Source organism: Orcinus orca, chromosome 9, assembly GCF_937001465.1.
Source record: "Orcinus orca chromosome 9, mOrcOrc1.1, whole genome shotgun sequence".
NCBI classification, from domain to species: Eukaryota; Metazoa; Chordata; class Mammalia; order Artiodactyla; family Delphinidae; genus Orcinus; species Orcinus orca.
Window position 1 is genome coordinate 22750857 of NC_064567.1, and position 19476 is coordinate 22770332.

The 19476-nt window shown below is 40.3% G+C and overlaps 1 protein-coding gene across 8 annotated transcripts in view; it reads right to left on the minus strand.

Moving 5' to 3' along the window:
* Positions 1-630: 630 nt before the first annotated feature.
* AHCYL2 (adenosylhomocysteinase like 2) overlaps positions 631-19476 on the minus strand; it is a 168899-nt gene continuing 150053 nt past the window's right edge. For 4 of the 8 annotated variants that reach the window (XM_012533888.3, XM_004272207.3, XM_049714498.1 and 1 more), the window contains exons 12-17: positions 14817-14911; positions 7340-7438; positions 5629-5697; positions 5428-5506; positions 4043-4163; positions 631-3644 (exon numbers count right to left, since the gene is read on the minus strand). In XM_012533888.3, the coding sequence (XP_012389342.1) occupies positions 3638-3644; positions 4043-4163; positions 5428-5506; positions 5629-5697; positions 7340-7438; positions 14817-14911 (470 nt within the window). In that variant the 3' untranslated portion in view covers positions 631-3637. Of the gene's footprint in view, positions 3645-3894; positions 4164-5427; positions 5507-5628; positions 5698-7339; positions 7439-14816; positions 14912-19476 lie in introns of those variants that run through there. The other 4 variants (XM_049714495.1, XM_049714494.1, XM_049714497.1 and 1 more) reach the window with 3 other exon arrangements.

Genomic DNA, 19476 nt, shown 5'->3' on the forward strand with positions numbered 1-19476 from the left:
GAAAACATCTTGCATACAGGATATAGAACTTGTTTAGGTTGTCAACTAAAGAAAGTGTATATCTTTAGTAGCTATTTCTCAAAAATGGCTACTCTACTGGTAGTTGAGAAAGAACAGGCAGTTGGACTCATCCTCTGGTTATGATTTACTCAGGCAAAACCTGACTTAGAGACAATTCTCTGCTAGATTCATTTCTTTCTTCTCTTTGGTTGGATGTCATAGTCAGGTCCTGTAGTCAGGGTGTTTTGGTCCCAAACCACAGGAGGCTGCCTTTCTGTGCTCTCCAGCTTATGGCAGCACACAGAGGGCTTGGGGGACCAAGAACCAAGCTTTAGTTCCTCTGCCTTAAGCCTACACTTCTCAACTCCCCCAGAGCGGTCGCTTTACGAAAGCAGGTTCTTTATACACATAACAGGGTGGGCAGTGGGGGAAGGGTGATATTTATGAGTGGAATGACCCACCATGGAACAAGGGACTCAAGGCTAAGGACACTTAAACTGCCTATTGGTAAGTGCTTCAGCTTTTCACATCCTTGCACTACATCAGGCTCTCTAGCCTGTTGCCCAGAAGCCTCTCTCATCTCTAAATTCCTAGTTCACTGAAGCAAGGAATACTCTCAGTACAAGAATACATTTTAAGAATATTTTATTTATCTTTTGAGATTACATATTCATTATTGCTGATCTAATACAATCACTTAGACATAAAGATTTCCAAGAGCCTCTCAGATATGGCAATCTTTAGAGGTTTTATTTCCTTTCAGTAAGATGACAATGAGAACTAGATAATTTTACATATATATGTATGTATATATAGTTTAGAACTTGTCCACATATAATTTGCTGGTGTTGCCTATTTTTTCCTGTAATTTTCCTTTATTAAAAAAGCTTAATGCAACAATGCATTTTGATTTCTTTTTTAAAACCATGACAAAGTTAATTTTGAGAAAACCACAGGAGCAGCAATTTCAGATCTGTTCAGAGAAAAGCCAAGCAGCAAAAAAGCTTTGCAGGAGTATGTGGCCATGGGAAGCCGTGCTCATATGGGAGGGGAGGATGAGGAGGTAGGAGGGCAGAGGAAAGGTAGACCAGATACTTTTTTTTTTTAATGAGAAAAAGAAAACAGTATTTCCATTAAGAAGGCAAAAAACCTTGAAAACTAGCACAAATTCACTGCAGAGAAAATGGTAAGATTCCCCACAGGCCAGGGTCACATATAAAGAGCTAATTAGTCTTCTTTCCCATGCTTCCAGATACCTAGGATGCATCTGAGGTGAGAGCTCGAGGGAAGAAGATGCATTTGTTCTGATTACACGGGCAGAAAGAATAATGACCAAATTCCAACACCAAGGTAGAACCCAAATACTCAGGAGGCCTGGACCTCCTTTTCCTTAATGGTTATGACACAGAGTCCCCAGAAAGAGACGAAGAGTGGTCACCTGAAACTCAGAGGCAAATACCTCACCATGGGTAGCAACATGGGCAACCTAACCTAGAAGCCCAGTGTGGCTCTTTTTCATTTGGAATGGGTCTCTTCACATTTTCAAGGCAGAGTATGTCCTGTCAGGATCAGCACATAGTAAGCTCCACAGGCAGCCAGGCTTTGCTGAGAAACAGCAGGTTATGACTTTGGCTTAAGAACATAATAAGCTAGAGTCCAGATATCTGCCTAATGGAATCTTCTCTGGATATAAGATGAGACACAGATTTCATCTTCTGAATCTTCTGTTAAAGGGATCCAATTAATTAAAACAAAAGCCAGAATAGGGTGGGCAAAAGGAAGAATTGAATGGCCTAGTGGGATTTTCAGCATTTATGATCTTCTCCATGAAAGAATATAGCCACGCATGTGGCATTTTTCCAGTACTTGCTAAGACATACGGCCTCTGAGGAACTAGATTCTATGGGCTGAGACTGTGTACTATTTAGTGAGGCAAACAACCATTTACCTAAGATCCACCTCCCTACCTCCAGAGGGACGGTCACTTCCAGACTAGCTCTGTGGGTATATGTGAAGACCAGGAGAAGTTGGAGAAGGTAGAAATCGGAGAGCAGAATTAGGGTGGGAAGGTTATGGTGATCGTGGGTGGTCTGGTGTTTCCTTGGGTCACCTTGGTCTTGAGACTTTGAGGCAGACCAGGATAGGGGAAAAATGGAAAAACAAAACTGAGAGTGTTAAACAGGGTTAGCAGGGGGAAAAAGGACTCATTTCATTCAAGATTCCTAGGACCACTCCAGACTTTAACTCTTAGAACCAATCTGGTCCCAATGGAACCCTTAAGACCAACAGGTCAGTCTCTAAAAGGAATCCAACTCTTAGGTGGGACACAAAATTTCAGGCTGCTCACATTACAAATTTGTTGTAATGTTGGAGTTACTCAAGAAACTACCTCTGGAATACAGAATCCCAAGATGGCCAGAACATAAAAAGATATCCCAGCAGAGAAGAAAGACCACAGACCAAATTGCAGAGACGTTAGATCTCAGTTTCATATTCAATGGCAATGGCCAAAGGGATGAATGTCTGACAACGTTCAAACTAGCTTTGATCATCTGGATTCAGTTTACGGTGTCATCTCTGTATAGCTTAGCCAGTTAAGCTGCAAAGCCCTTCCCAAGAGACAAGTAAATATATTCTGCTTCTTTAGGGTGTTGAGCTGTGGGTCTGAAAGATCTGTCGCATTTCTGAAGCCCTGCTCTCCCAAATCCCTTGGAAAGTAAGCCTTTTCCTGCTCAGTTTCAGAAGGAGTTTTAGGCAATAGGAGGAAGTTTCAGGAAGCAGTGTTTCACAACAAGCCTCCTTTTCTGAGACAGTGCCAATCTGTAGGGAGCTTCCTGGGAAATTATCCAGTTAAATGACAAGGAAGTAAAATTATGGGCCCCAGTGGGGCTCGCCCTCACTTCCTGAGCAGAGGCTAGTTGGGTTAGAAAGAGGGCAAAACAAATGTCTGATAAACATCAGAGCTGTTGAGGAAATAATAGAGGCACATTCCTCTTGGAACCTGAAATTGTTAAAATGGACATAAATATTCAAGGAGAAGAAAGGAGTCCTGGGTAAGGAAGGAGACTCCCAGGAAACAGAGGCACAGCTGAGTTCTTTGTGTAGCTTGCCAAAGCCACAACACTCCTTCCTTCCTTCCATTTTATAAAGAAGGCAGTGATAGTGATGGTCAAGGCTGGGAACCCAGGCCATGTTAATTCAGTGGCTTCCAAAAGGCCTCACCTGGGGAAGGGCCAAAGCTGAGAAAGGCAGCTGCTAAAAATTTATTCCAGAAAACCTCAGAGAAGGAGGAGTCTGGAATCCATGGACTAACTCCTGAGCCTGGACAAGAGAACAATGCCCAGTGCTGAGGATTCCGAGTCAGTGGGGAATGACTCAAAAGATCCACTGGGAACCCCATTTCTTTCCTTCCTCAGCCTGTCCTCTGTGGCTCTCACAGCCCTCAGGACAGCAACCACACTCTGGGCCAAGGCGACATTTATTATTTAGGTTAATAAATAAATAACCTAACATATAGGGTGAGCACGGCAGGCAGCTGATTGGAGAAGCAGCTTGCTGGGTTCTTTCCTGTATAGGAGTGGAGAAAAGACTTGGAGTTCTATTCCTTAAAACTTCTTCTGGCTTGAGTTACAGGAACTTAATACCTGCAGGAAAAAAGAAAGATGAGACTGATGTTATCAGCTTGTGGGGATGCTGGGACATGAAGAGCCGGCCTAAAGGTATAACGGGGAGGCAGGGACTTTTCTGCAGTGTATGGTGAGGGTAGATAAATGTGGTGCTTTTTCACATCAATGAAGAAGGCCAGTTTTTCTCCATACAAGGGTAAACATCATATCAAGAAGATGAAGTGGCAAATTCAGGAAAGGGAACACTGTTTAATGTCTGGAGAAGGCCTCAAAGAATCATTTGGGGGTGGTAGTGAGGGGGAGTGGGTTTATTTTCCTGAGTTCATGTAAATATGGTGATGGATGAAAAGACCAATTCCAGTGCAGGAAGCTCATCACTACCCAGGCTTCCCTATTTTATGGGGAGTCCAAGGCACCTGTAGTAATTGGGCTTGAAGGGCCCATTCTTGTTGAGCCCCAGATACTTGGCCTGTTCATCTGTCAGCTCGGTCAGGTGGGCATCAAAGGTGGGCAGGTGTAGGCTGGCCACATACTCATCTGGAACAAAAGATCACAAAAGACCTGGTATAAGCATTCTTGCCTCTTGTCTGGCTGTTCTCTCCAGCCTTAAAAAGTTGGAAGACACCTTCTAATTCTCGGAGCTGAATGAAAAATGCTTAACTTTTGCTCACTGGACCTCAATTCTAAGGAATGGTTGCTTGAGCTTAAGCCCAGTGCTTTCCAAAGTCATAACATTTCTTCCTTACAAGCTGTTTCAGCCTTGAACCTTTCCTTCTCCCCAGAAAAGTGAGAAATGAAAGAAGCTATAGGCCTTGGAGTCTAAAAGAAAGGATGGGACAGTGGGTGGACTCAAAAACAGGACGCTCCAACTTTAGTTCTGCCTTGTACTTTATACTTTAGGTCACTCAGAAAAACTAACACTTGGGGAGCTCCGAAAGGAGTGACTGAGAAGGACACTACACCCTTAGTTCTTATGGGTTTCTATGTACATTCTCTTACCTGAATACATATTGCTTATTCAGAATTTTGAGTCATTTCCTATGTATTTGTTTGGTCTCCCTAACTTCATTATACATTCAGTTATGGACTGTTCTACTTTTTTATATTCTTCCAAGGTGTCTATTAAAGGGATAATATGTCAACTTCTCACAGTTGCTGTGCATCTAATGCTGAAGCAAAACAAAACCAGAAGCTGATTTATTCCCTGATCTTTGGCTTGGGAGTTTATAAACATACGGTATCAGTTCAGGTGTTTGAAGCAGGTTCGTTAAAAATTTAAGACAGTTTAATGTCTCTCCTATACGAAACGGCCACATAACTAAACTCTTAACAGAAGCTATTAAGAGTCTTTCCTTTGGCCTGAAGCAACAGGGTCAGAGTTAGAAGGTGTAGTATGAAAGTCTTCTTGGTCTGAGAAAAGTTTGGTAGGAGCTACTTAGCAGCCTAGAACTGGAGTAAGTCAGATGTCACAAGGTAGGAGATGATTCCTCTTTCTTGTTGGGGGAAGAGTTTTTTTTTTTCCTTTGAGATTTTTTTCTTGTGTAATAGATACTTTGGGAAAATCCTTAAAATTCACAGGCAGGTAAACTAAATCACAGCAAAATGTCCTTACTTCATTAGGACAACCTATTTGGAAAACGTGATAAATCAACTGTGGATGAAATCTAAGAATCCTAGCTCCTACTTTACAAGATGAAGATATCTTTTTTCTATCCCTAAGAAATATAATGTCCCCAAACTTCCCTTAGCCTCTGACTCTGAACTACTTGGTAAGGACTGGGATAGAAGAACTCATGCTTACCCATTTTCTTGGGCAACAGGTAGACATCCTGCTTATAGCGACCCTCAGGAGCATTGTAGAGTTCTATCAAGGCAAGAGCCTAGAAGAGCAGAGAAATGGATGCTGACGTGCCATTCACAGCAATCTACCCCATATCAAGTGAAACCCTGATGGGCTAATGACTCTTTCCAGCACACTGCTTCCCCACTCTGGAGGCCTTACCTGAGTAGTTGCGGTGATCGAGAGCACAAATGTAGGCACTGTGGAGCAGCTTAGGTTTAGCAGACGGCCCTAGAAAGCAAAGGTTAACACACAAATGGGTTGGTTAGATGAAGTCTCTGGCTTTGAGGAGTGAGGGAAGAACACGACAGCCATTTTCCAAACACTTCCCAACTAACATGCTGGACAAAAGGCAGGTGTTCAGTCAGTGGAAATGAACTGATTGACATTTGAGTGAAATGTTAAGAAATTCTGGAAAATCTGATGAAGATAATAAGATAAAAGATCTCTGCGTTTATGTAAAAAGGAATAGAGATAGTCACATGATACTGAGGCTTATGCCAAGAGAGGGTATATTTCCCTTGAATTTTCTACTTTCTACAACAGAATATCTTCCTTCTGAGGCATCGATATTCCTTCAAAAAACTGTCCTAAACAATGATCTGGTCAAATCCAAGGGCAACCTCTCCAGGTCGTGATGGGAGATATTTTTTGACTTAGGAAGCTGTGATGGTTTCTGTGCTTTTTCCTCAACCTGGTTCTCCTGAATTCAAGGGCAGTCATGTATTTCCAGTGGGTGATTCAGAGAGTTAGAATGACTAGAACCTTCCCCCCAATGCCATTCTTTCCTACTTTATTTCCTAGGAAGCTTGACCACGTTTTCTGCTCAACCATTGTAGCCAAAAACAACTATGGTGCTAGCTTTTGTCACCAAAATTACTAGATGGGACCTAGAAATAAGTCACCAGACAGTGGGCTGACTTTAAAGCAATTAGTGAATATTTAACAACCTGCCGATCCCCTCCCTGTACACACTCCTGTACATACTTTATAGATGCCCTAAAGTATTTGAGAAGGTGAGATAAGGCGAGAAAAAGTGAAGAGAATAGGAAGAAGACTCAAAAATAAATTTAAAGGCCTCTAGATGACGACAGTATATGTTTTCATTTTCAATTTCTTTAATTAAAAAAAAAGACTGAAAATCAAAACTCAAGGAAAGTATTATTGTCCCCCTTGTAATCTTGGTATCTTTCCCTGAAGAAGAGAAAGTGTTAAGGTAAAAACAGGGGGCGTTGTTACAGCTGTCAGAAATCTAGGATAGGAAAGAGAAGCTGTCAAGAAAGGAAAAGTGGCCAAACATTGACATGGGAGTCTAAGTGGCCTGAAAGTCAAGAGTAAGGCTGAGCTAGAAGAAGCCAGGAAAGGGAAATATCAACCATACAACCAATACATAGCCGGGTATCTACTACACGTCTGGCTCAGTTTAGGGGAATGGACACTCAGAAACAGGGAATCTATTAGCAAAGACATGACCTTCTCAGAGTTTGCCTAAGATTATCTTAGTTACAGTCAGAAATATCTACTTTGGGCTTCCTGATTAAACCATCCCACAAATGACATTATCTCTTTATAAGCATCACTCAAAGTGGCAATGGTTCTATCCATTAATTCCTTCCACAGTAATAAGCCATTGTCTGACTCAACCTGTAGAGTGACATAGAGAGACAGGATAATTGGTGAAAAGTGGGGAACCAAAATAGTTTCTTAATTGCTGAATGAAAAGACCTTTCACAATTAGATGTAAAATCCATTGGTAAAGTAGTTAAGCTTATTCTTAAGAGGAGTTGAAAGTATGAGAGAATATGAAGGGGAGGAGACATGGGTACTGCAGTCTCTCCTGTCAGGGGTGAACTTCTCCAGCCTCAGGTCTTACCTCTGCCAGCAACACTATCCTCTTGCCATCAGGCCATATTACATGGTCAACTTGGGATCTCACTCGCTCCCAGGTCAGTTCTGGTGTCCGAAGACTCGCCTGGAACACAACACAGCAAGCACACCATCAGCCATGCCAAGTCCCACTTTCTGGATGGAAAGATGTGGAAGGGAGCCATTTCAGATAGCAAGTTGAAAGAAGCAACCAACATGCCAGATGGAGAATACCTGTCCTGGGTTGGTTAGGACTGTTCCATTTCAGGGAATTTAATCTTAGGCCCAGCCAGGGAGAGATCACTCAGGATGTCATTCCACAACATATACTGTGCGCCCACTCTCTGCTGAGCACAGTAAAAGGTGCTATGGGAAATACAAAAGAAACCAAAGACATGGTTTCTGCCTTCAAAAAGCTCATACTTTAGTTCGGGACACAAAACAATACATATGTGAGGGGATAAAAGCCTTTAATACTTATGAAGCAACATGCAAACAAGTGCAAATTAATACAGTGCAAACTGAATACATAAGTGCTGAAGAGACACAGAAAACAGGAGGGTCAGAGCTGAGTGAGATTAGTTAGAGAAGAATGAATGTCCTACACATAGCATGCCGGGGCCCAAGGTTCTGCTCTCATGTCCCAACATCCCAGGTTCCACCTTCTCAATGATGGTGGTTCACCCTAAAGTTACAGAAGCTTTGTGACCTAAGTGCAAATGTGAGGTAGCCTTTAGAGCAATGCTTAATGGTAGAGTAAAGCTCCCAATGGCTCACCCTCCTTCCATTTCTGTATATTGTATATTCCGAGAAGAGAAGAAATGTTAAGTTTATTAACAGCAGTAATCAAATAACAGTCACAGGGTTTAGACTTAAGGCAACAACTTCCTTCTTCCAAGAGGCAATGCCTAAAATAGAAAGGGAGTCTGTACTCTAAGACTACCCATTGGCTCAAGTTGGTAAAATTGAGAAGTTCTGCCAAATAGTAGTTATCAGACAAATAAAGAGAAACACTTCCGTTATATGACAGTCATTTACTGGAGTACATACTGTATGCTAGGCATTATAGCAAAGAACACTTATAGATAAGACTGTGGACTCCTCTACTAGACTGAGCTGTTTATTGACAGGGACTGTATCTTCTTTTCTTTACTAATCTAGTGGGAAAGAAAGACATATAATTATAATTAGATTCAGTATATTCAGGACTTTATTAATGGTCTGGACCATTTCTTTATTAGGTAGATGGGAAATATAAAATCTCTTCCGATGTCAAGTTTCATAAATTAGTTCAACCTTTCTAGAGGGCAATTTGGCAGTAGCTAACAAAATTTCATATGTACCTAATCTTTGACCAATCAAATTCACTTTTAGGGCTCTATCCTATAGAAATACTTGTTCAAGTTCAGAAATATGAGTGCCCACGAATGTTTAACCCAACATTATTTATAATAGCAAAAAATGTAAATCAACATGGGAATGGCTAAGTAAATCAGGATAATTCCATACAATGGAATATAATGTAATTCTCAAAAAAAAGAAATTAGTAGATCTGTATTTGTTAACAGGAAAACCATACATTAAGTGAAAAAATCAAGTTGCAGAAATAATATGCTGTAACCTCAATTTTGTAAAGTTTTTGCTTCTTACTTTATACGTATTTATGTTGCTTGAATTTTAAATTGAGGAAGTACTACTTTAAAATTAAGATTTTAAAAAGAAATTGTATAAATAAATCCTATAAATAGAGTTAAAAAGAATTTAAGCAAATAGGCCATTTGGGGACGTTAAGGATATACAGAGTAAATCCCTCAGCCTTTAGAAATATCACCATGGAGGACAATAACCATGTAGAGCCAAGAGATACTCTTTGGTAACACCAGCAATTTTTTTATTGAGATAATGGGACTTTAAGTGTTTCAAGTTCTTAATGTTTCATACTCCCAATCTTCCATTGGACAAGCAATCTTGATGACTGGAACTAAAGAGCTGACACAATGATAACAAGAGTCTCTTATCTTAGGAAATATTCCCTGGGAAAAAAGATGTGGTGGAATCAAGGAAAGGGAACTTCTTAGGAACATCATAAAAATGATCAGTGCTTAGTAGAGGCAATTTACTAGAGCACTGGGATGGCTATGATGCAAGCAAAAGACCTGAGGGTTTAAAATGGGGTTTGAAGAGCAACTTGGTTAAGTTATCCCCAGCACTGCCCATACAGTTCCAATAAACTATTAAAGTCTATTTGGCATTTACACTCCTTGAGAGAAGTGTTTCCTATGGCTAGCACAGTTTTACAAGAATTTCTCTTAAAGACATCCAATGTCTTTTCTGTGGATTTATAATCACTAAGCAATCTACCAGGAAAAAGGTCCCCTATGCCCACTCCCTTCCCAAACTAGGTGTACGTCCCACTGTAAAGCCAAGAACAGCTGTGGTTCTAGTCCTGCGAAGCATGGAGTCAGTAGCAAGTCTCAGGCTGTAATTCTCTGGCTGGCAAAAACTTTTTTTTTTTAATTTATTTACTTTATTTATTTATTACTTTTGGCTGCATTGGGTCTTTGTTGCTGCACTCAGGCTTCCTCTAGCTGTGGCGAGCGGGGTCTACTCTTCGTTGCGGTGTGCGGGCTTCTCACTGCAGTGGCTTCTCTTGTTGTGGAGCACGGGCTCTAGGCACGCAGGCTCAGTAGTTGTGGCGCACAGGCTTAGCCACTCCGCGGCATGTGGGATCTTCCCGGACCCGGGCTCGAACCCATGTCCCCTGCATTGGCAGGTGGATTCTTAACCACTGCGCCACCAGTGTAGCCCAGGCTGGCAAAAACTTTTAAAGCATGTGCACATAATGGTTTAACCACCTGAACTGTGAAGCTTACAGTCACACAGGCTGTCTATGTGATATATACGGGTAAGCAGGTTTCTTTTCAAGAGAAAGGAAGTATGTGACAGAAAGACTTGGACAAAAGGCAGCTAAGAGCACATCCCTATCACAGGTCCCCTAAGTATTCATGGTATTATTTTTCAGAAAAAAATGCAGTTTTCTAAATGACCAACTCTTTCCATGAGCAATTGCTTCCTTAAAATGCAGCAGTCAACATCTCAAGGTTAGGTAAACTGTAAATTCCTCCACAAAAAAAGATCCTTACATTTTTGATCACTAAAAACTCTGGATAAAAATTTACCAAGTCATTTTCCTTCCCACTTTTGCTGAGTTAACTTACAGTGATTCATCTCTTTTTATCACACTCTGCATCCAATCCATGTAGCAAAGCCCACTGGTCCTACCTTCACAATATATCACTTCTTATCACCTCCATTGTTTATCCATCTAATCCAAGCTACCTCCTTCTATTGCTGGAAATACTGAAAGAGTTTGCTATCGTCCCTATCACCACTCAAGCTCCAGAAGTGTTTTCTTCATACAACAGCCAAGGTTATTTTTTAAAACATATGTCAGATTTCATCAGTCACCCACTCAAAACCTTCCAATGGCTTCACTTGTATGCAGAATAAAATCTAAAGTCCGTACCATGGCCTACGAAGCTGTACATAACCCACGACCTCCTTGCTGCCTCTTATCCTCATCCCCTTGCCCATTCTGTTCCTGCCACAATGGCACCTTTTCTGTTCCTCAAACACATCAAGCATATTTCTACCTCATGGTCTTGACTCACCATTCTCTCTGAATAGAATGGTCATTCAAGTTTTTGTTCAAATGTTATCTCCTCAAAGACACCTTCTTTGATCACCCTAATTAAATAGCAACCTCAATGTCCTCATCTTTCTGTTTTACTTCAGTATTAGGCACTAACTGAAAATAACTGTCTATTTTTTTTTTGGCTGTGTTGGGTCTTCGTTGCTGCACGCGGGCTTTCTCTAGTTGCAGCGAGTGGGGGCTACTCTTCATTGCGGGGTGCGGGCTTCTCATTGTGGTGGCTTCTCTTGTTGCAGGGCACGGGCTCTAGGTGCATGGGCTTCAGCAGTTGTGGCGCATGGACTCAGTAGTTGTGGCACACGGGCTTAGTTGCTCCGCGGAATGTGGGATCCTCCCAGACCAGGGCTTGAACCCATGTCCCCTGCATTGGCAGGCAGATTCTTTTTTTTTTTGCGGTACACGGGCCTCTCACTGCTGTGGCTCTCCCATTGCAGAGCGTAGGCTCAGCGGCCATGGCTCACAGGCCCAGCCGCTCCGCAGGCATGTGGGATCTTCCCAGACCGGGGCCGAACCCGCGTCCCCTGCATCGGCAGGCAGACTCTCAACCACTGCACCACGAGGGAAGCCCTGGTAGGCAGATTCTTAACAACTGTGTCACCAGGGAAGTCCATAACTGTCTATTTAGTAATTGTTTCCCACAGTAGAATATAAGCTCCAGGAAAGCAGGCATATTGTTCACTGTTATTTCTTCAGCCAATTAGTACTTAGCACAGAGCAGAGCGAGTACTCAACACAAATTTGCTAAGTAGTGAATGAACATTCTGGAATCAATGTTCAGTTGAGTTTGCTATTTCCTTAAATTTCACTTTGCATGCCCTGTGACACTACATTGAAAGTTGCATAATTAAACTTTTCCAAAGTCATTCTGAACATCTCCCTTTCTGGACCACTTAGTTTAGTCATATACTTTCTGCTAAGAAGAGCACGAAGAGAGTTGAAAGATGGCTCTTGGCTAGTGGCAGTGGCAGGTACTGGGGCTACCTAGCAATACCTGCAAAAGGTCTAGTCTCAATGCAGCAGCCAGGGTGACACTTTTAAAATAAAAAATCATCCTTTTAAAACAGAAGGCATAAATCCTACAGTGGCTCCATATTCCTCTCAGAACACAATCAGGAGCTCTTACAATGGCCTCTGAGGTCTTATAAGATGTGGCTAATTACCTCTCTGACCTCATTTTCCACTCTTCCCTGCCCCATGCTTTTTTTTTTTTTTTTTTTTTTTTTTTTGCAGTACGCGGGCCTCTCACTGTTGTGGCCTCTCCCATTGCAGAGCACAGGCTACAGATGCACAGGCTCAGCGGCCGTGGCTCACGGGCCCAGCCGCTCCACGGCATGTGGGATCTTCCCGGACCGGGGCACGAACCCGTGTCCCCTGCATTGGCAGGCGGACTCTCAACCACTGCGCCACCAGGGAAGCCTGCCCCATGCTCTTCTGCTCTAGTCATACTGGCCTCATTGTTGATCCTCAAACAGACTAGGCAACTCGCACATTGGGGCATTAGCTCTGGCTGTTCCCTCATCGTGAAATGTCCTTCACCTAAAAGTCAACATGGTTAATTCCTTCAGATATGCTCAACCATCACCTTATTAATGAGGCTTATACCTTGATCCCTCTATCTAAAATTACAACCCAGCACTCTTGATTTCCCCTTACCATGCTCTGCTTTTTCTTTTTTCTACGGTGCTTTCACCTTCTAACATACTATAAATTTTACTTATTATGTCTATTGTCCTTTTTCTCATAAAATATAAGTTCCATGAGGGTAGGAATCTTTGCCTGTTTTGTGCACTGATCCCAAGCATATAGAGCAGGACCTGGCATATAGCAATCACACAATAAATATTTATGATTGAAGGTAAAGAGTCTCCTGGCCTTTATCCTGAGAGTTTACTTATATCTGGGCTGCCTTTGGAGAAGAGATTACCACCACAATTTGAAGGTAATCTAAAAAGCATGAGGAGATCACAGTATAACATACAGAAAAACAGGGAATTCCCTGGTAGTCCAGTGTTAGGACTCGACAATTTCACTGCCTGAGCCTGAGCCCAGGTTCAATCCCTGGTCAGGTCAGGGAACTAAGATCCTGCAAACTGTGAAGCACGGCCAAAAAACAAAACAAAAAACCAAACTAAAAAACTAAAGAAACAAACAAAAACATACAGAAAAACAAAAACAAAAAAACTGGACTTGAAGTCAAAAAACCTGAATTTTGTGCTTCAATTTCATTTTGAACCAAAGGCTATGACTGAACAATGTACTTAAGCTTTTATTTTCCCAACTGAAAATCAGGAATAAGAATACTGCCTCGTGGGGTGGTCAAGAGGATGAAATGAGATAAAGTAAAAATATAAAAATTACATGACTGCATTGAAATTATCTTTATTTTAGAGCTTCTTGAGGGTTTAGAATGGAAATTCCTTCCCTGTTCGCTTACTCAGAAGATTTCACTTCAGCGCTCAGAGCATGACCACTTCCCTTTAAGATTTTTCCATCTGGGGGCTCTACAAGCAGATCAATCCAGAAAAGGACAATCATAGGCTAGATAGTTTTAGAAATATTGATACCTTTGACCATTTAGTAAACGGGCAGTATGGCACAAAAGTGAAACTTAACCAAAAAACCAAACCAAACAAAAAACCCCTCAAAACAACAACAACAAAAAATCCCTCAAAAACACAAACTAAATAAATTACTCATTATAAGCAAAATATCATGGTAAGACAGAGTAATGGAGCCATGCCACTCCAAAACCTCAAGGGTAGAAACAGGCTTTGGTAGGTTGTTTTCCCAGCTATTTTTAATAACAGAAGAATAGAGCACAGAGTTAAAAAGAGAAACCATTTAAAATAGATATCCCACAGGCTCTCAGTATATCAACTGATCCTTACCTGGCAATGCTGAAGCTCAATCAGAGCAGCCCTCAGTGGAGATGAAAGCATGCTTTGCTTGAGCCATTTACTCAGAGAGAAATACAGTTGTGTCAGAAAAATGCCATAAAAACTTAAAACCAGAGTGAAAGTCACACTGAGAGATACTTTGGTAAGTCTGAAAAGAAATAAATAACACTTCTATTAACTATTACTTGGGCACCTTAGTAGGATCAAATGTTCTGTTGGATCAGAAAATTTTAGGTGACTATAATAAAACTAGAGAACCACAGCTATAGGTTTTCCAGGTTTGAGGAACACATGCTACTGAATTGATTGTGACATCTATAGATCCAATACTACAGTTTGGAAAATATGTTAAGGGGAGACCTAGCCCCATAAAAGAGGGAGAGAAAAGGGAAACCACCATATTTGACAGACACAGTCAATCTTAAGCAGTGATCTCATCCCAGCCCATAGATTTCCCTCCCTTGACTTGTTTCCTTGGACCAACCTACTAATCTCACCTTTATGGCAAAATCAAATCTCTCAAAAATACTGACTAGCACACTGACTCATATTTATTGTATCCTTTTTGTAGTTTTGAGTTTACCCAGCTCTTAATCCTAATCATAAAGATAAAATGGCTTACAGTACAAGTAGGTATCAAGCTTAGGTGGAAAAAAACCAATCATTTGAAATGATTAAGTTGAGATAAAGAAGCTTTGTAGAATCCATACGCACAAGCCATAAGGCTAGTGAGTGAACAGACTGTGAACAGCTCTACCAGTACAGTCATGTTTACGATGGCTGGTGACCCTGCTCTTTCTTCTTCTAGTTTATGTTTCTTGGGAAGGAGAGAGAAAAAAAAAACCAAAACCCAATGATGAGTCACTTGAACTTACCACGTCAATCTCCGTGTTGGAATGTCCCATGTTACAAACGATGCAGCTATTCTTCATACGGTCTAAGAGCTCTCTGGTTACCACATTCTTGTTACCTTAAAAACAGAAGAGATAGCCACATGAAAAGGAATGAAGTTGGACCTCTTCCTCACACCATATGTAAACTTAAAATGGATCAGAGACCTAAATATGAGAGCTAAAACTATAAAACTCTTAGCAAAGCATAGGAATAAATCTTTGTGACCTGGGTTAGGCAATGGTTTCTTAGATAACACCTAAAGCACAAGCAACCAAAGAAAAAATAAACTGGACTACACTGAAATTAAAAACTTTTGTGCTTCAAATGATACCACTAAGAAAGTGAACAGACAACCTACACAATGGGACAAAATAACTGTAAATCATAAATCTGATAAAAATTCTTACAACTCAATAATAAAATTTATAAAGAACTCTTACAAATCAATAATAAAAAGACAGCTCATTTTAAAAATGAGTAAAGGATCTGAATAGACATTCTTAAAAGAAGATGTACAAAAGATGTGCCAACACACATGAAAAGATGCTCAACATCATTAGGGAAAGGCAAATCAAAACCACTGTGACACACTATTTCACACATACTAGGATAGCTATAATCCAAAAATCAGACAATAACAAGTGTTGACAAGGATGTGGAGAAACTGCAACTCTCATACATTGTTGGCAGGATTGTAAAATAATGTAGTTACTTTGGAAAAGTTTGGCATTTTCTCAAAATGTTAAAAGTAGTTATCATATGATCCAGCAATTCCACTTGTAGGTATATACCCAAGAGAACTGAAGACATGTCCACAGAAAAACTTGTACACAATGTTCATAGCAGCATTATTCATAATAGCCAAAAAGTAAAAACAACCCAAGTGTCTATCAACTGATGAATGGATATCACTGAAATGTGATATAACCTTAAAATGGAATATTATTCAGCAATCAAAAGGAACGAAACACTGATACACACTACAACATACATGAACCCTGAAAATATTATGCTAGGTAAAAAAAGTCACAAAAGACCACATATTGTATGATTCTGTTTATATGAAATATCTGAAATAGGCAAATCTATAGAGACAGAGAATTTAATGGTAGCCTAGGGCTGCAGAAAACTGAAGGGTAGAAAAAAGAGTGAGTGCTAATGGTATAAGATTTATTTTGGGGATGATGAAAATGTTCTGGAATTCGATAATGGGATGTTGTACAACTTTAGTAAAAATCACTGAACTGTATGCCTTATTTTTTAAAGATTTTTTTTGATGTGGACCATTTTTAAAGTCTTTATTGAATTTGTTACAATATTGCTTCTGTTTTATCCTTTTTTTTTGGCCCCAAGGCATGTGGGATCTTAGCTTCCCCAACCAGGGATCGAACCCGTCCCTCCTGCATTGGAAGGTGAAGTGTTAACCACTGGACCACCAGGGAAGTCCCTGAACTGTATACTTTTTTATTTTTATTTTTTTGAATTTTATTTTTTTATACAGCAGGTTCTTATTAGTTATCTATATATATTAGTGTATATATGTCAATCCCAATCTCCCAATTCATTACACCACCACCATCCCCCCACCCCCCGCCACTTTCCTCCCTTGGTGTCCATACGTTTGTTCTCTACATCTGTGTCTCTGTTTCTGCCTTGCAAACCGGTTCATCTGTACCATTTTTCTAGGTTCCACATACATGCATTAATATACGATATTTGTTTTTCTCTTTCTGACTTACTTCACTCTGTATGACACTCTCTAGATCCATCCACGTCTCAACAAATGACTCAGTTTCGTTCCTTATTATGGCTGAGTAATATTCCATTGTATATATGTACCACAACTTTTTTATCCATTCATCTGTCGATAGCTATTTACGTTGCTTCCATGACCTGGCTATTGTAAATAGTGCTGCAATGAACATTGGGGTGCATGTGCCTTTTTAAATTATAGTTTTCTCTGGGTATATGCCCAGGAGTGGGATTGCTGGGTCATATGGTAATTCTATTTTTAGTTTTTTAAGGAACCTCCATACTGTTCTCCATAGTGGCTGTATCAATTTACATTCCCACCAACAGTGCAAGAGGGTTCCCTTTTCTCCACACACTCTCCAGCATTTGTTGTTTGTAGATTTTCTGATGATGCCCATTCTAACTGGTGTGAGGTGATACCTCACTGTAGTTTTGATTTGCATTTCTCTAATAATTAGTGATGTTGAGCAGCTTTTCATGTGCTTCTTGGCTATCTGTATGTCTTCTTTGGAGAAATGTCTATTTAGGTCTTCTGCCCATTTTTTGATTGGGTTTTTTTTTGTGTGTGTGTTATGTGGGCCTCTCACTGTTGTGGCCTTTCCTGTTGCGGAGCACAGGCTCTGGACGCGCAGGCTCAGCGGCCATAGCTCACAGGCCTAGCCACTCAGCGGCATGTGGGATATTCCCAGACCGGGGCACGAACCCGTGTCCCCTGCACCGGCAGGCGGACTCTCAACTACTGCGCCACTAGGGAAGCCCAGGGTTGTTTGTTTTTTTAATATTGAGCTGCATGAGCTGTTTATATATTTTGAAGATTAATCCTTTGTCTGTTGAATCGTTTGCAAATATCTTCTCCCATTCTGAGGGTTGTCTTTTCGTCTTATTTGTAGTTTCCTTTGCTTTGCAAAAGATTTTAAGTTTCATTAGGTCCCATTTGCTTATTTTTGATTTTATTTCCATTACTCTAGGAGGTGGATCAAAAAAGATCTTGCTGTGACTTATGTCAAAGGGTGTTCTTCCTATGTTTTCCTCTAAGAGTTTTACAGTGTCCAGTCTTACATTTAGGTCTCTGATCCATTTTGAGTTTATTTTTGTGTATGGTGTTGGGAGTGTTCTAATTTCATTCTTTTACATGTAGCTGTCCAGTTTTCCCAACACCACTTATTGAAGAGACTGTCTTTTCTTCCATTGTATATCCTTGCCTCCTTTGTCAAAGATTAGTTGACCATAGGTGCATGGGTTTATCTCTGGGCTTTCTATCCTGTTCCATTGATCTATATTTCTGTTTTTCTATTTTCTGTTTTTGTTCCATATTGTCTTGATTACTGTAGCTTTGTAGTATAGTCTGAAGTCAGGGAGTCTGATTCCTTCAGCTCCGTTTTTTTCCCTCAAGACTGCTTTGGCTATTCGGGGTCTTTTGTGTCTCCATACAAATTTTAAGATTTTTTGTTCTGGTTCTGTAAAAAATGCCACTGGTAATTTGATAGAGATTGCATTGAATCTGTAGATTGCTTTGGGTAGTGTGGTCATTTACACAATTTAGATTCTACCAATCCAAGAACACGGTATATCTCTCCATCTGTTTGTGTCATCTTTGATTTCTTTCATGAGTGTCTTATAGTTTTCTGAGTGCAGGTCTTTTACCTCCTTAAGTAGGTTTATTCCTAGGTATTTTCTTCTTTTTGTTGCAGTGGTGAATGGGATTGTTTCCTTAATTTCTCTTTCTGATCTTTCGTCGTTAGTGTATAGGAATGCAAGAGATTTCTGTGCATTAATTTTGTATCCCGCAACTTTACCAAATTCATTGATTAGCTCTAGTAGATTTCTGGTGGCATCTTTAGGATTCTCTATGTATAGTATCATGTCATCTGCAAACAGTGACAGTTTTACTTCTTCTTTTCCAATTTGTATTCCTTTCATTTCTTTTTCTTCTCTGATTGCCGTGGCTAGGACTTCCAAAACTATGTTGAATAATAGTGGTGAGAGTAGACATCCTCGTCTTGTTCCTGATCTTAGAGAAAATGCTTTCAATTTTTCACCATTGAGAATGTTGTTTGCTGTGGGTTTGTCGTATATGGCCTTTATTATGTTGAGGTAGGTTCCCTCTATGCCCACTTTCTGGAGAATTTTTATCATAAATGGGCATTGAATTTTGTCAAAAACTTTTTCTGCATCTATTGAAATGATCATATGGTTTTTATTCTTCAGTTTGTTAATATGGTGTATCACATTGATTGATTTGCATATATTGAAGAACCCTTGCATCCCTGGGATAAATCCCACTTGATCATGTTGTATGATCCTTTTAATATGTTGTTGGATTCTGTTTGCTAGTATTTTGTTGAGGATTTTTGCATCTATATTCATCAGTGATATTGGTCTGTAATTTTCTTTTTTTGTGGTATTTTTGTCTGGTTTTGGTATCAGGGTGATGGTGGCCTCATAGAATGAGTTTGGGAGTGTTCCTTCCTCCGCAATTTTTTGGAAGAGTTTGAGAAGGATGGGTGTTAGCTCTTCTCTAAATGTTTGATAGAATTCACCTGTGAAGCCATCGGGTCCTGGACTTTTGTTTGTTGGAAGATTTTTAATCACAGTTTCAATTTCATTACTTGTGATTGGTCTGTTCATATTTTCTATTTCTTCCTGGTTCAGTCTTGGAAGGTTATACCTTTCTAAGAATTTGTCCATTTCTTCCAAGTTGTCCATTTTATTGGCATAGAGTGGCTTGTAGTAGTCTCTTAGGATGCTTTGTATTTCTGAGGTGTCTGTTGTAACTTCTTTTTCATTTCTAATTTTATTGATTTGAGTCCTCTCCCTCTTTTTCTTGATGAGTCTGGCTAATGGTTTATCAATTTTATTTATCTTCTCAAAGAACCAGCTTTTAGTTTT